Source organism: Aphidius gifuensis, linkage group LG1, assembly GCF_014905175.1.
Source record: "Aphidius gifuensis isolate YNYX2018 linkage group LG1, ASM1490517v1, whole genome shotgun sequence".
In the NCBI taxonomy this organism is placed as follows: Eukaryota; Metazoa; Arthropoda; class Insecta; order Hymenoptera; family Braconidae; genus Aphidius; species Aphidius gifuensis.
In genome coordinates this window covers 11,323,358-11,338,186 of record NC_057788.1, presented here as the reverse complement: position 1 = coordinate 11,338,186, position 14,829 = coordinate 11,323,358, and the positions used below count along the sequence as shown (strand labels likewise).

General features: G+C 26.4%; 2 protein-coding genes and 1 non-coding gene across 3 annotated transcripts; 2 read left to right on the top strand and 1 right to left on the bottom strand.

Moving 5' to 3' along the window:
• The first annotated feature begins 2,643 nt into the window (after nucleotides 1-2,643).
• LOC122847949 lies at nucleotides 2,644-2,762 on the top strand. Its single transcript, XR_006373406.1, has one exon. It is a non-coding gene; the product is annotated as a 5S ribosomal RNA (ribosomal RNA).
• Nucleotides 2,763-3,181: 419 nt separating this feature from the next.
• Nucleotides 3,182-6,898, top strand: LOC122848327. Its single transcript, XM_044146322.1, has 3 exons — nucleotides 3,182-4,549; nucleotides 5,533-5,770; nucleotides 6,256-6,898. The coding sequence occupies exons 1-3, from the start codon at nucleotides 4,445-4,447 to the stop codon at nucleotides 6,582-6,584; spliced, it is 672 nt and encodes a 223-aa protein (XP_044002257.1). The 5' UTR covers nucleotides 3,182-4,444; the 3' UTR covers nucleotides 6,585-6,898.
• A 5,174-nt stretch (nucleotides 6,899-12,072) lies between these two features.
• LOC122848297 (odorant receptor 4-like) lies at nucleotides 12,073-14,829 on the bottom strand. The gene is made up of 3 exons (XM_044146276.1): nucleotides 14,674-14,829; nucleotides 13,583-14,294; nucleotides 12,073-12,413 (listed from the first exon to the last, which is right to left on the bottom strand). Exons 1-3 carry the CDS (start codon nucleotides 14,827-14,829, stop codon nucleotides 12,073-12,075), a joined length of 1,209 nt encoding a protein of 402 aa, XP_044002211.1.

Here is a 14,829-nt window from a genome sequence, read left to right as displayed (position 1 = left end):
ATTTTAATTTAGACAATTTTATAATTTTTTTTATGAAATCTGTATCATAACCACTGAATTTTATAGAATGTTGATTTTTTTGAGCCCAATACGTATTGCTTCGAGTTTTCTAAGCCTCATACGTACTACTTTACGTAAAAAAAAAAAAAAATTAAACTTCACCCCACCTGATGTAACATATATGTATTAGTCATTTTTTTTTTGGAAAAATTGAAAATTAAAAAAGTTGGAAAAAAATTGAACAAACGTTGGAGAAAATTGGAGAAAGGGTGGAGAGATTTGTTCGCCATTTCTCCAACCGTGTAAAAAAATATTTTTACTGCTGAGAAATTTTTTCAAAATTCAACGATGAGGAGAAATTTTTCCGTCGTTTCTCCGAATCAACTTGGATAAGGGAACGTTCGGAAATATTTCTCCGCGAAAAAAAACACACGCGGAGAAATATGTGAAAAAAATAATGTTACCGCGGAGAAATTCTTCCGAAATCAACGATGACAAAATTCGGAGAAACATTTTCACCAGGGATTCATTCAATTCAGTTTTAAAACCATTGAATTCAAGTATATAATAATATTGTAATAATAAACATGCCCTGGTGGAAATATTACTCCGGCATTACTCCGTTTTTGGCCTAGTAGCGCCCTTCATGCTGACGAAATTATTCCAGCATCAATCTCATGCCATAGTAATTTCGTCAGCATGAAATTAGTACCGGCAAAATTATTTCGGCATGAGATCAATGAAGGAGACAAAAATTCAGCATTGATCTCATGCCGGAGTAATTTTTTCGTCATTGATGTCATGTTGGAGTAATTTCTCCGTAAATGGGCCAAAAACGTAATGCCGGAGAAATATTTCTACCAGAGACGTAATACCTATACTTGAATATTGTACACCAGTACTTCTATTTAATAAAGAAATACACATACAAAAATATGAGAAAGTTCAAAAACAATATATAAAATTGGGAATCGGTATAGAGAAACTGGGATAAACCCACCTAGAGAGGCTAACTGTATCGGCGTATATGTATAAATAATAATGTCATCACTCAAACACTAATAAATTGATTTTTCAACGATATGTAGATTTTTTAAAAATTTCTTAACTAATGTATTTAGTTGTTAAACAACATAGCAATTTTATTAGAAAGTCCTTCCGGAGTTTTACCTTTGGTTCAGTGGCATCAAATGCCAATAGTCCTAATTGACTTGTCAGCTGATCAAATTTGGTCTTTCCAGAAATTGATCGTATTTGAAGGAGTTCATCCACGTAGTGTCTAATACTGTGATTGGTAACACAATGCACCTTCGTTGAATAATGCTTGGATACGTTTTTACTGTGCGCCTCTATCAGTACAGATTCGAATGATATGTAGATAAATATATTTCTTCAAATACGGCCATAAATCCCTCTTGCTCTTTGAGGCAAACCTGAAAAAGCGACCCGTTTTCTGTTCTCTCTTTGGTATTCCGGCCTCTATTGTACTTACGTCTTGTTATACAAACGTTTCTTCAACTTTAACCGTTATACCAGGACCCCCAATTTAAAGATCACTGTTTGATATGATTACTTCAGCTATTTCGCTCCTATAGCTGTAGTACCCTGGTGGAAATAATTTCTCCGTAAAACTCCGGAAAAATTCCGTAAAATTCCGGAAAACTCCGTATCGCTCCGGAATTGGCCCATTAAAATTTTTTAGTCATTTATTTTCCTTCATTTTACACGGGAATCCGAGTATTTTGGAATTGCTACGGATTTCTCGTATTTTTTCTAAGTGAGCCAATTCCGGAATTATCCGGAGCAATTTCGGAATAATCCGGAGATATTCCGGAGAATTATTTCCACCAGGGTAATCAACAACTGTACCAGCTACATCGTTCGTTGAAATAAGATCAGGAAAAGACGAAAAGGAATTAAACTGTTTCAGTTTATCGTGAATCATTGGATGCATAGAAATTTCGTGCAATATTATTATTATTACTTCTATTTGTTTTTTTATAAATTCGTTTGTTTTTGTATCATTTGAATATAATAAAAAATGATCAAGACCACCAAGAGTCTTGGGTATACCCCAGTGTATACTATATAGTCTTGGTCCTAAAAAAGTAGAGCTTAGTTTTCGTCCGGTCTTGATTTCAAATATGTCAGTGTTCTCTTAAAAACTAAGACAATATACCAAGTTTTTGTTTTGCGTAAGCTCTTTTCAAATCTTGCTGAAATTTGTGTATAGGCAATTAATACTTCAAACTAATTTACGGAGAAATCTAAGACAAATCCAGAAGAATGCGGAGAAACATGTCTATCAGAGTTATAACTTCAAAAATTGAAAGGCAAAAAAATGTTAACTATCGTAGGGTCACCATTCAGTGTATAAGCTCATTGGTAACTTCGGTGATCGGACGAGAACCGGTGCATTCAGGCCGATATGGTCGTTGGCGATAGTTGACGGAGGAGACATGGCTAAGAAACCTAATTTTTTTTTTACAAAACATCGAATTTCATTCAAAAATGTACAGTATCTTATAAATAGTTGACAAGAGTTTTGCCATTTTTCTGATGACATCTAAAACATTCTAAATGAATTTGATGACTTATTGACTACAAACAAGCCTCTTAGCCATGTCTTCTCTGTTAGCTATCGCCAACGACCATATCGGCCTGAATGCACCGGTTCTCGTCCGATCACCGAAGTTAAGCAGGGCTGAGCGTGGTTAGTACTTGGATGGGTGACCGCTTGGGAACACCACGTGCCGTTGGCATTCTTTTTTGCAATTAATTTTAGTGATTTTAAAATACAAAATAAAGAACAACTTTTTTTTATTAATGCTTTTCATAGTAATTAATAAATAGTTCTTTAATAATAGCGATTAAAAAAATAAAAACAATAGAAAACGAAATTGACAACCAAAAGAGCTGGGGTAATCGTTTGTGATGATGCATGTCTTTACGACTATATGTCTTTATGACTATATGTATTATATATATTTAAAAGTATATTTGTAAATGTGCATATTCACTATAAGAAAAATTACTATCTGCAATTGTTATTTTTTAAGAATTGCAATCGTCACTTAATATCATTCAGGCTAACATACATTTTTCTACTCTTCGAAACAAGCTCCTAACATTTGTATAGAAATTTTGGACGTCGTGTTCTTGGCATATGCGGGTGATCATGATGAAATAAAATATTTTGTGATTGTGTCGTCTAATTTGTCTGGCATCTTAATGTGTTTTTATATTTAATGCGTGACATTACATAGAGTGCTTCTTGATTGAGGAAGTTAAGTTTATCACATACACAAAGGGACATGAATCATGGACTCGAAAATAACGATACAATTATCTATTTCAATTTTTGAAATACAAAAAATACACAAGTGTAACGTTATCAAACGTACAGTTTCAAACTTTTAAATCTTTATATTTTCGATCATCACTTCAAAATTATATTTATCGAGAAAAATAAAAATGATTCTCATTTAAAAAAATCAATATCAATATAGAGATCAATCAATTTTACACATTATAATTGTCACCAAAATTCCTTTTATTGTCATCATTATTATTGTATAATTCATAAATATAAATAATTAAAAAATTTTAAATTAATTTTGAGAGGAAATAAATTAACTGCACTAAAAGAAAAAAAATATTAACAATGACCTTGTTTACCCTAATTAAAGTCTCAAGTTTAGCCATTGCTATATAATATTTTTTTAAACCTCCATGTATAATTTAAGAATGGACGGTACACAATTAATTAAATAACATGCCGACTCAGATACGCATTAAATAAGTGAGTCAACTTGTCTCATGTATAAAACGTAGTCTACAATCGGATGTACATTGGTTGTAAACATTTTTAAGTTCATAATTCTTCATTAAACATTAAAAAAAAATTTATTCTTTTTACATATATAAATATATATAGGTCATTTGACTATCTATGTGTATGTGACAAAGTTGGTTTGTACTATTAATTGATTGAATCGAATGAAATAGAAAAAAAGATGACCTACGTACAAAGAGACAACATGATGACGACAAACAATTGCGTGAAATAATAAAAGAGTCAGAGTAGTAGGAGGTCCAGCATTTATACAACAAAATAAATTTCAGAGTGCTTAACAACTTTGGTGTGTTAACATCCGTTATCATTTCGGAAATTAGATTCAATAAATATTGTAACAAATTCTAAACGTTTTATAAATGTCTCTTTAAATTTTGATCATAGCAATAAAATAACGATATTTATTTTTTATTTTGAATGACGATAAATATATATCATTTAACAATTTAAAATAATAATAGTTATTTTTTTTTATCAAATGATAGCAGTGTATTATATCATATGAATTTAATTAAAAGAATTTCATAATCAGTGTGTACAATTATTGTTCAATAAAATCAAAAACATTTTAATTTTAACAATAGAAAAATGAAGTGTTTTGTATTGTTATTAGTGTTTCTCAGTTCAACGCCCAGAGTAGTCAAGAAATTATGTCGTGAACTTAAAGCACAGGAATCGTTGGATATTACTAAGGTACTAGTGGAAAATTTATCTGAAACATATATGTAATATAGAGTTAATAAAGTCAAGTTGAATATTTGGCCTCGTTGATCACGTTTCAAGATCAATTTATAAATTACTTTTTTTTGCAATTTAGTGATCAACAATGCTGAAAATTTAATTTATTATTTTAATTATAGACTACGTAGAAATAAAAACTTTTAATAACTGTAATGAAAATGAAAAATTAATAGTGAATTGTCTAATGGTACCATTGGCTTCGTATATAAAAAAAAGAAAAATATGTAAACAATATAATCATCAATTAATTCTTATTAAATAAAGTTCTTAAATTTCTTCACTGTAATTAAACAATAATAGAAGACATAAATATAGTAATTGTTATTGTTATATTCTAAATTTCGAACAGCCTTGAATCTAAGAGTTTCGAGTTCAAGCCCCGGCAGATGCAATTGTTTTTTTTTTTTTTTGAATGCAGTATCAAGTTAGATTGAATAGTAGAGCCAGAGTATTGAATATCTCCAAATAGTTTAAAAGTTTTTTTGAAGAAATAAAACACATCTTGGTACCTAGAAATAATGTCAAACGATTGTTATTACACCGGTTAATTTCTATGGTCGCTTTTCCTCCAGGGTAGATTTATAAATGTATGGACAAAGTGCATTAGACAGAATAAAAAAATTTTATAATTCTTTAATATTAAATTAAAATTAATTAACATAAGAATTATTATTTCACATTAATATTAGTTTGATCCATTAATTATTTGTTTTCAATTCATTCATATACAGAAGAGTATACATTTATAGTCATGTTCATACTCAAAAAAATATCTTCCATCTGCCTTTGAAGTCCTCCACAAAAAATCGATCTAAAAAAGTTAATAAAAAATGTTATATATTCATATCAACTGTACTTTTTAATATTTTAATTTATTAATTATTTAGTAGTGCTTGAACTTATATATTAAACAATGAATAAGAAATATTTTTCAGCTGATGGGAAAATGGTACATCATCGAAGTGTTACAGCAAAAATTTAAAACACCAGATTTACAAAATGAATTAGTAATACGATTATTGGATTCATGTCCAACGGTTAATTTACGATTCACTGATAATGGTGGAATAAAATTACTATGGACTGAAAGTAAAGGTGATCTTGATTATACATTTCAAATTGAAGACATCATTAGAAGTCCTGGTATTTGGCGATCAGTTGGTCTTCAAAATGGTAATATAAATGAATCAATTACACGTCAGCATCATTACTAAAATTGCATATCATTAGAATAACTATAATTAAATTACATTTACACTTAAATTTAAAATAAAAAAATTCATCTCATATTTTATTATTAATGTAATCATTCATTCAATAATCAAAAGAATTAAAATATATAAACTACATTATGACTCGTTAATTATATAAATTAACTAATTAAAATAATTTAATTATATATATTGTTGAAGTATAAATTAATAATTAATTAATTTATCATTGATTCATTATGATTAATTTATATATTTAAATTAATCATATCATCAGTGAAGATTAAAAATTCATTTAAAATCATTTGCAATTATTAAATGACCATTAAAATGACTGACTCACCTAATGTTAAAACTACAATAAACTTATTAACAATTAAGTTATTATATTAAAGACCAAGTTGATTTATACTATGATATTAATATCCCTTTTGTAAAATTTAACAGGCACATTAACAGAACAACCTTACACTCAATTTGTTGGAACAGTTCATGTGATGAAAGTTGTTGTTCATCATCTTGTCTTAACCTTTTGCTCCCAATCACCTGGTGTAAATCTTTACTCAGTAATATTGAGCCGAGAGCATATTCTTCCAAAAAATCAAATAACTGGAATTCATGGCTTATTGGAAAGACGACAATTGCAAACTACCAGTATACTGACAGCATGTGCAAAAGGAACTGCATCAACGTTGAGTGGAACATCTATGATAACAATGCATTTTACAATTAGTTTAATTGTATTGTTTAGTTTTATTTTCACTCTTTATTTGTGAAAATTTAATAACTTACCCTAGGCAAAAAAATTTCTTATACTTTTGTTTATATTTATAAATTTATATATTGATAATTTTGATCCGGAAAATTCCTTTTTTTCACTATGTAATTACCTTTTTTATGTTGAATGAAGTTTGTCAGAAAAATTTATTTTTTATGTTCAATACAAAAAATTATACATTTGTATATACACTTTTTTTTTATTATCAAATATATTTTTATTTTCACATGTTAATTCTCTGATTATAAGTTATAACTTAAAATTTATTTTTTATGTTTTTTTTTAATGTAAAAGAGTTAAATATTATCACTACTCCCAGCCCCAGTGGGAAGTGGAATAATAAATAAAATATTTTATTGCTAAATTCATTCTTTTCAATATTATAATATTGTATTTATATTTTTCTATAATGTAAAATATCAATATAAGCTCAACTAGCTGGAGTTGGTTTTTTCATTTGAAGTTGTCATTGATTTCTTGGTAGAAATATTTTTCTCAATTAACCTGTGGTGGAGAATATCTTCAAGTTTTCTCCCCCACTTAAATGGTTAAAATCTTATTAAAAAACCGTAGAAAATCTTCGGTAATTCCTTTCATTAGAAAAAAGAATAGAAAGAAAAAGCAGATTTTTTTATTCAATGAGTCAAAGAGAATAACGAAAAAATTTTTACCAAGATCTCTGAAACAAAAAAATTATTATTAACTAATTATTAATTAGTAATTAATATTATATTATTATTATTACTCACCAGTTTCAGCAACATCATGATCATTTTGATCACTTCATATTTCTGTTTCAAATCTATTGTCATTTGTAAAATATTAAAAATTATTATTAACAAATTAATTGTGCTTAAATAAATAAAAACTATTACCTGATGTTAATGGTATTGATGTTGAACTAATATTACTTTTACTATTAATAAAGTAATTACTTATTATAAAATAAGTAATTACTTTAATTTTAACCTTTTATAAAAGCATGAACCAATTATCAATTTGCAAATTTTTTTTCGACAATCTTCATGTTGTTTAAAGTTATCAACAAATAAGTAAGTATAAAAAATAATAAAATTTATAAATAATTTATATACTTCAACGTAATACAATCCTTATCAAAAATAATGACTCCAAAAATATCAGAGTATGATTTTCAAGTAAAGATAGTAAATCTTAGAAAAGCAAGTATGCAAAAAAGTTAAAATCTCTTATACAGAAAATTTTATAGAATTGAATGACTAATGCTGAAAATTAATACATATATTTTGACCGATAAAAAAGAATGTTTTATTTTTCTATTTTCTAGCATCTTGATAAAACCATCTGATTGCATTCGTTATCAAAAAAGCCAATGAGAGCTGGAGACAATATGTTTGATGAATAGAATTTTTTACATATTAGCATTATTATGGGTGAAAAAAAAAATTCTATATAAATATACCATCTGCACGTTAGTCCCATTTCAAATTAATTTTATGTTAATTTATTCAACAATATCCCTAACTTACGTTCTCACGGGAACACATATACAACCCCATCGTGAATATTAATATGTACCTATATATATATATATATATTTAAATAAAAAAGTTTGAAACATAAATTTTTTTTATTTTATTTTTTTCTCCAGGTAGAGGAAAGTATTCATATTTAAGCATAAGTAAACCATGTTATTTAGTAATTCACTGCTGTAGTTTTTATAGCTACCGATTGATATCGCTATTTTTTTTTTTATATTATTTTTTTAATGCAAGACAAAAAAAGGGCCAGTATTCGACTATGTAAAGTACTTTTAGTGAAGCGGAAGATACAGAGAATATCTATGAATAATCCGTACTTTTGGCCAGGTAAAAAAAATACCCGTCGAGCTTGATGTATATATGAAAAATCAGGGACCAAGTTAACGTTTTTTTACTCGACATTTTTAGTTATGTGTTCATCATGATGACGGTATCATACTGAGTAGTACTTATTTTTAATATTGCTAGTTTGTGTATTGTTAAAAAATATTCATTTAATTATCACATATTTAAGCTAATAAATTAATTTTTAGTTTATAAAATTGTTTTTAAATAACTGGTCTTAAAAATATGATTTATATGATTTTTAACTGTCATGGAATGAAATGTTTTTATCAATCAGTTGGATAATTAAAAATTGATTTTATAATTAGTGAAATTTATCATTTAATAGTGTAGAAAAAGTATGACATTTTTGATGATAGTTTCTTAGAAATAAGCTGGTTTTAAGTAAAAATAAAATAATATTTATTTGTAATCTTTATTGGCCAAGATAATATTTTAAACTATTCTTTATCTGTCTTGCGAATAGTCGTAAAATTCAAGAAATAAATTAAAACCCGGCACAGTTAGTTACCTGGATTCAACGACTTAAAAGATAAACGATCAACAAATTCCAAGACGAAATTATTTGTGTACTGTTAATTGAAATAACAAAAAATAGTACCTGGTTGATGAATTGAATCAAGACAACAATTAAAAATGATTAAAAAATAAAAAACATTTATTATCAATGAACAAATAACAAAACCAGAATGACAGTGTTCTATCGAAACATTATACATTTGAAAAAATTATACATTTGTATCTTGGAGCTTCCAATGTGAATTGAAAAAATAAAATGAAAAAATTTTACCGTAAATTATTATAAAAAGTTTTGAATTCTTCAGTGAATTTAAACAAAAATCATTTAAGTTTTTTATAAATTTTTTTTTACATTAAATATTTTTTGACTTATCCAACTGTGGAAATTAATGAGAACAATTTTTTCAATATAAATACATTTTGAGACGAAATTTTGTGTGTGTATAAAACGACGGAAATTGCTCAAAGCATTTGTTCGTTTAATTTAAAAAAAAAAAAGGATAAAAAAAAAACCAACGATTCGACACGAAAGGTTTTTTTTTCCTAGTTGTCAACAATCATAGTGAACCCTGATTTGCATGTACTTTCTACTCCAGGTGTTTGTCGTTATTTGCATAAGAAAACATTCAAGTCCCACCATTCACCCAGTAGTCCCCCTTTGGGCTCTATGGTAATGCTTTACAAGATCGCCGTTTATGAGTTACTGGCGCAGCATGTTGTGTAGTTGGGTGTTGGTTCAAATTTTGTCAACGAATTAACCATAGTATATAATGTGGAGTTAACCATGATATAATATAATTTTCATAAAATTTTCTTTAATTTTAAATATTAAAATAATACATTATCAGTAATTTTTCTTGTATATTTAAAAGTGTCAGTTTTTTGGAAACCGAAAAAATTTAAATCACAAAAGTATATTATAGCAAATGAATAACACAAAGTGTGCGCATCTTTTTAGTTAAACAGCGGACTGGATAAATTTAAAAAATATCATATGAAATTTGTTTTTAACAATAAAAAAAATTTATCCCAATTAATTATTAAAAAATGTGGGGAAAAAGTGAAGTATAATTTTCGATGATAAAAATTAATTCTAAGTTTAGTGAAAAAATAGTTACTGTGATTTTGAGCTTTGAAAGTTTCATCGTTTTCTTTACATAAATTTATATTTTTTTTCTTTGTGAACTGATTAATTAATTTATTAAATGAAACATTTTAAAACAACTCAAAAATTTTTTTAATTAAACTTTGGTCAATAGTTTAATTTGGTCAAAAAAAAATTAAATTTTAATTAAAATAAATCATAAAATAATCATAAGACTTATGAGTGTCTTCAATAAAAAATTGAAAATTAAAAAGCTCTGACAGCTTTGACGAAAAATTTTATAGTAATAAACAATATAATTTATCATATTTCTCAATGTTAAATATCAATGTTAAATATTCAAGTAGAATGCAGTGCTGAATTTAAACATGCTATTTAGAAAATTTAATATGAAATTTTAAACTTTCTCTCACTTTCGACTGAAACGTCGTTGTGAATAATAACAAAATGTTTGTGCGTAAAAACCTTCATTCGTCGCTTCCAATTCTTTTTCGACTTGGCTCTTAGTTTGACTTCAATTCATAATAAATATCATTAACTTTCTTGTGAATACATTCCTCGTTCCGGCATACTTTATGAAAAAATTTTTACGGTTTTAATTTGGTCAATAAAAATGATATTTTTACAAGTGAGATCAAAAAAACTTGTAAATTCACTGAGAGAAAATTTATTTAATTTGGCAAAGAAAAAAAAACTAGGGCAAGTATTTTTTTTCGCCGAAAATTAAGAATAAAATTGAATGGTCGATTTTTAAACTGATTAATATCGGTTACGATTAAAAAAAATTTTCTAAAAATTATCTAGACCGTGTCGTACCCTTGTACAAAGTCAGTATACCTTGCTGAATCGGCTTAGCTTATCTCCGAAGATCGGATAGATTGTATCCCGGATTTATATTGTGATACTTTATATAACATTGATATAAAACGTTGAGAATGATTTTTTTTCTTTCAGTAGTTTTGCCAATTTAAGCTGCAATAAAATAGCAACAGTATAAAATTTACACACTAAAAAATTTAGAGTAAAGAATAAAAAATGAAACATTTTTTTTACACTTTGTTTGGCTAAATTTAACATACAACTATACATATATTACACAATTTTATTGTTAACATACAATTTTTGACTATTAGAAATGTTAAATATATATTTTTTAAATTTCTATTTCGTAAAATTAATGTCTTAAATATATTTGAACACTTTTTAATGCCAATTCGACACATAATTTAACATTTTTTTTTTTTTATTGTTAACGAAACTCATGAGTCTATATAATATTTAAAATAACACTATGATTAATAAAGTTAGAGTGTATATACGGTACTTAAACATCGAGTTGTTTTTCCGACAAAGTATAAACTGATGAAATTATATTCTTGACGTAGACTTATTGATTGCACCTTTTATTTTAACATTGGTAAATCAAAAACTTATGGTAAAGATCTAGCAGCGAGGTATGGAGCTCCTACGTTGCTATAAATAAGTAGGAACTTCATACCGTGCTCTTGGACTTATCCGATAATCATCATTTTTATGTTAAACTATATAATTTTAGGTGAGTAATTATGTCGAATAATAAATCAAATTATAAAAAGTTTTTTAAAAAAGATACAACAAATTTTGAAAAAGATTCTAAAACTTCCATTTGTATTACAAGTTTTGAAAGTGACTAAATTGAGGGATCATTCTGCATTTTTTATTGAAAAATATTTTTCCATCGACAACATACTGTGATGTAAAATTTTAAGGTATATATTTAGTATTTTTTTTTCTATTTCAAATTGATTGGGATCAATTGAAATAACAAGTTTAATCAACTCGATAAGTTAAAGAAGATAAATTAGTGAAAATTTCTAAAAACTATCATTAACTCATAGAGTCAAATGAATTTCTTTTTCATATAGAAACAAATGGAAAATAATAAAAACAAGTCTCATTTTGAGTAGATTTAATTTGTGTATATTATTATTTTTTCGGTATGTTTATAAACTTTTAATTCATTCAATAAATAATGCCTGTAAAACTGAAAAATAAGAACCCATTCCTTTAACAATTTTTGTAAAAGTATCTATATCAATATTATAAACACTTCCAGCCGTTAAATTAAATGCTTTAGATGCTCTCAGCATAATAAATAGAATGTTTTTAACATTATGATTTGGCATATTATACCAAGGGCTTTTAAACAAAGCAGTTCTTAAGCTTTCACTATGATATTTAAGTTCCTCACCAGCATGACAGTATAAAAAAAGCTGCAGGCTTACTATCAAAATTATCACAATAGCATTAATTGTCGTGACATTATCACCTGATCGTATGTTTAAAAGCATTTGAATACCTTAAAAAAATAATTATATATTATTTTGTATACTTATTGTTCAAGCGAACTTGAATTTATATATAAATAGGTGAACAATATAATACTATGAAAAGAGTAAAAACAAATGAACAGTTGTCTATTTTTTTATTTTATTGAAACAAAAAAATAAGTTTTTTTTTTTATATTTTAATATTATTCAAATTTAAATTTTAGAAAAGGTGGCTATTATTTCGATCACCCTATTCATAGTTTATATATCGTCGCACTGAAGATAAAAAAGCATATACTAAAAAAAATGTCTAAAAAAAAAGTAAAGAAGGGTTTATACCTAAACCTTTTTTTGCCATATTTTTTTTTAGCTTTTTCAAATTGTCAAAAAAAAAAATGAAGCAAAAAAAATTGATATAAATGTAATAAGTTAAAATTCATCGAATCATCGAGACATATAAATATTTTTTTTAATATTATGCTGAAGATTAACCTTTTTAATGGTTATATACATAGAACACGCAAGTTGTTTGACAACGAGTTTTTTTACTTTCAGTGCGATTGGACGAGAAGCAATTCATTATGATAATTGTAAAAATAGTATCACGATTTCAAAGTTCTAGAAAGATTTAGTCATACACAAAATCTTTGCAGTATTTTGTAATACAAAAAGGCGTAAAAGTATAATTTTCTAAGTCTTTAATTTTAAGATAACAGCCTCCCAAAGTCGTTTTTTATAATAATTTATTTTATTTTATTTTAAATAATTTTATTTTCAATTTTTTACTTGAAGGCTACAAATGAACCCTATATGTCTATGAATACTACGGAAGAGTTAAAAATTATCGTAAAAAATCTGGGTTTTGGTTGGAAGATTATGATAGATTTTATAGCTCGAGATGCTATTTAAAAAATTTTTTTTTTGGTATTAAAATGTCTCGAAATATATCATCAATAGTTTAACTAAACTAACAATAGTTTACAGTGTAAAAGTATAAATATAAAAAAAGTTATTAATTTATGTGGACTTTAAAGTCCACACAAATTTGAAATTGAAATTATCAAAATCACATAATTTTTTTATTCACGTCCATGCATTTATTCTTAGAATCGTGATTCTATAAAACCCTAATGAATATGTCTTCTCAGATTATAGTAAAGAACGTGAGTGGATATCAATTATACTCTAAATAGCTTACCCATCAATAATATTGCAAATGCATTATTCGCAAGTTGTACAACTAAGATAAAATTGAATGATTCTTTCAAACAATTTGCAATATCAATAAGTTGTTGATGTTTTTTAACAAAATTTTTAATATAATTTGTACAATTATTATTTTTATTTATCTCAGTTTTAAAATCTTTAGTTTGCAAACGTAATATTACGAATTGACTGCACAGATGCATTGCCATGCCAAAAAAATAACAATCATTACCAACATTACCCATAGCACAGAAAATAAGCTGGATAATTTGAAGAAAATAAAGTGCAGTATACTTGTACCAGGATAATTCAATATAGCCAAAATAATATGTTGTTTTCATTGGAAATGAATTGAGTAATTGAGAGTCAGCTGTTAAATTTGAATTATCCTGTGATACTGGAAGTGAATCAAGTATCATCATGTTTATTGTTATAAAAGAAAATCCCAATTGATAAATCAAAATTTTTCTTGCTTTTTTAGCAAATTTCTTCATTATTTTTTTGTTCTCATAATTTGTTACTGATTGCCAATCATCAACAGCATTATTTACAATTTTAAACATATTTTTACTTTTTAAACGAATAAATAATATTTTAGTTATTGATAATGTTGCAGATGTTATAAAACACATTGTATTAGCTTTGTCATTGTTATCTTCATAGGCAAAACATACCTCGATAACTAGCGTAAACATCATAGCAATCTATAATAATGATTATTGCAATATAGTTTTGATCAATTGATATCAATAAAATCACACAGAGAAAAAAATTATACCATGATGTTAAATTAAAATCATGTAAACTATTTGCTCATCATGTAAACTTTTCTTTTGATACTTTTTCTTTCAAGTGTATACAACGAGAAAATAGTCACGATAACGAATTACCGAAAAAAAAAAAAATACATCAAAACATACCATACATGGATTTTATAAACCGAAGAAAATAATAATAAAAATTTGAATTTAAATTTTATAAATACAAAAATCTTTAACTACAATTTTAAACCGTGTTCATGTGTAAAGAAATTTTTTTCTCAGTGTTACGTATATGCTCACACAATCTATGAAAAATACGTACTTGTATCAACAGAACTGTAAAAAATATGAACAGTGAAGTGAATTTATGACAGTCTGGTGGCCAACTACCAAGACATTTTGTTAAATACTTGAATAGACCCAACGCATACGTTGTTTCTTTACTCCAAGTTTTTTTTTCGTATTTCTCAATATCCAT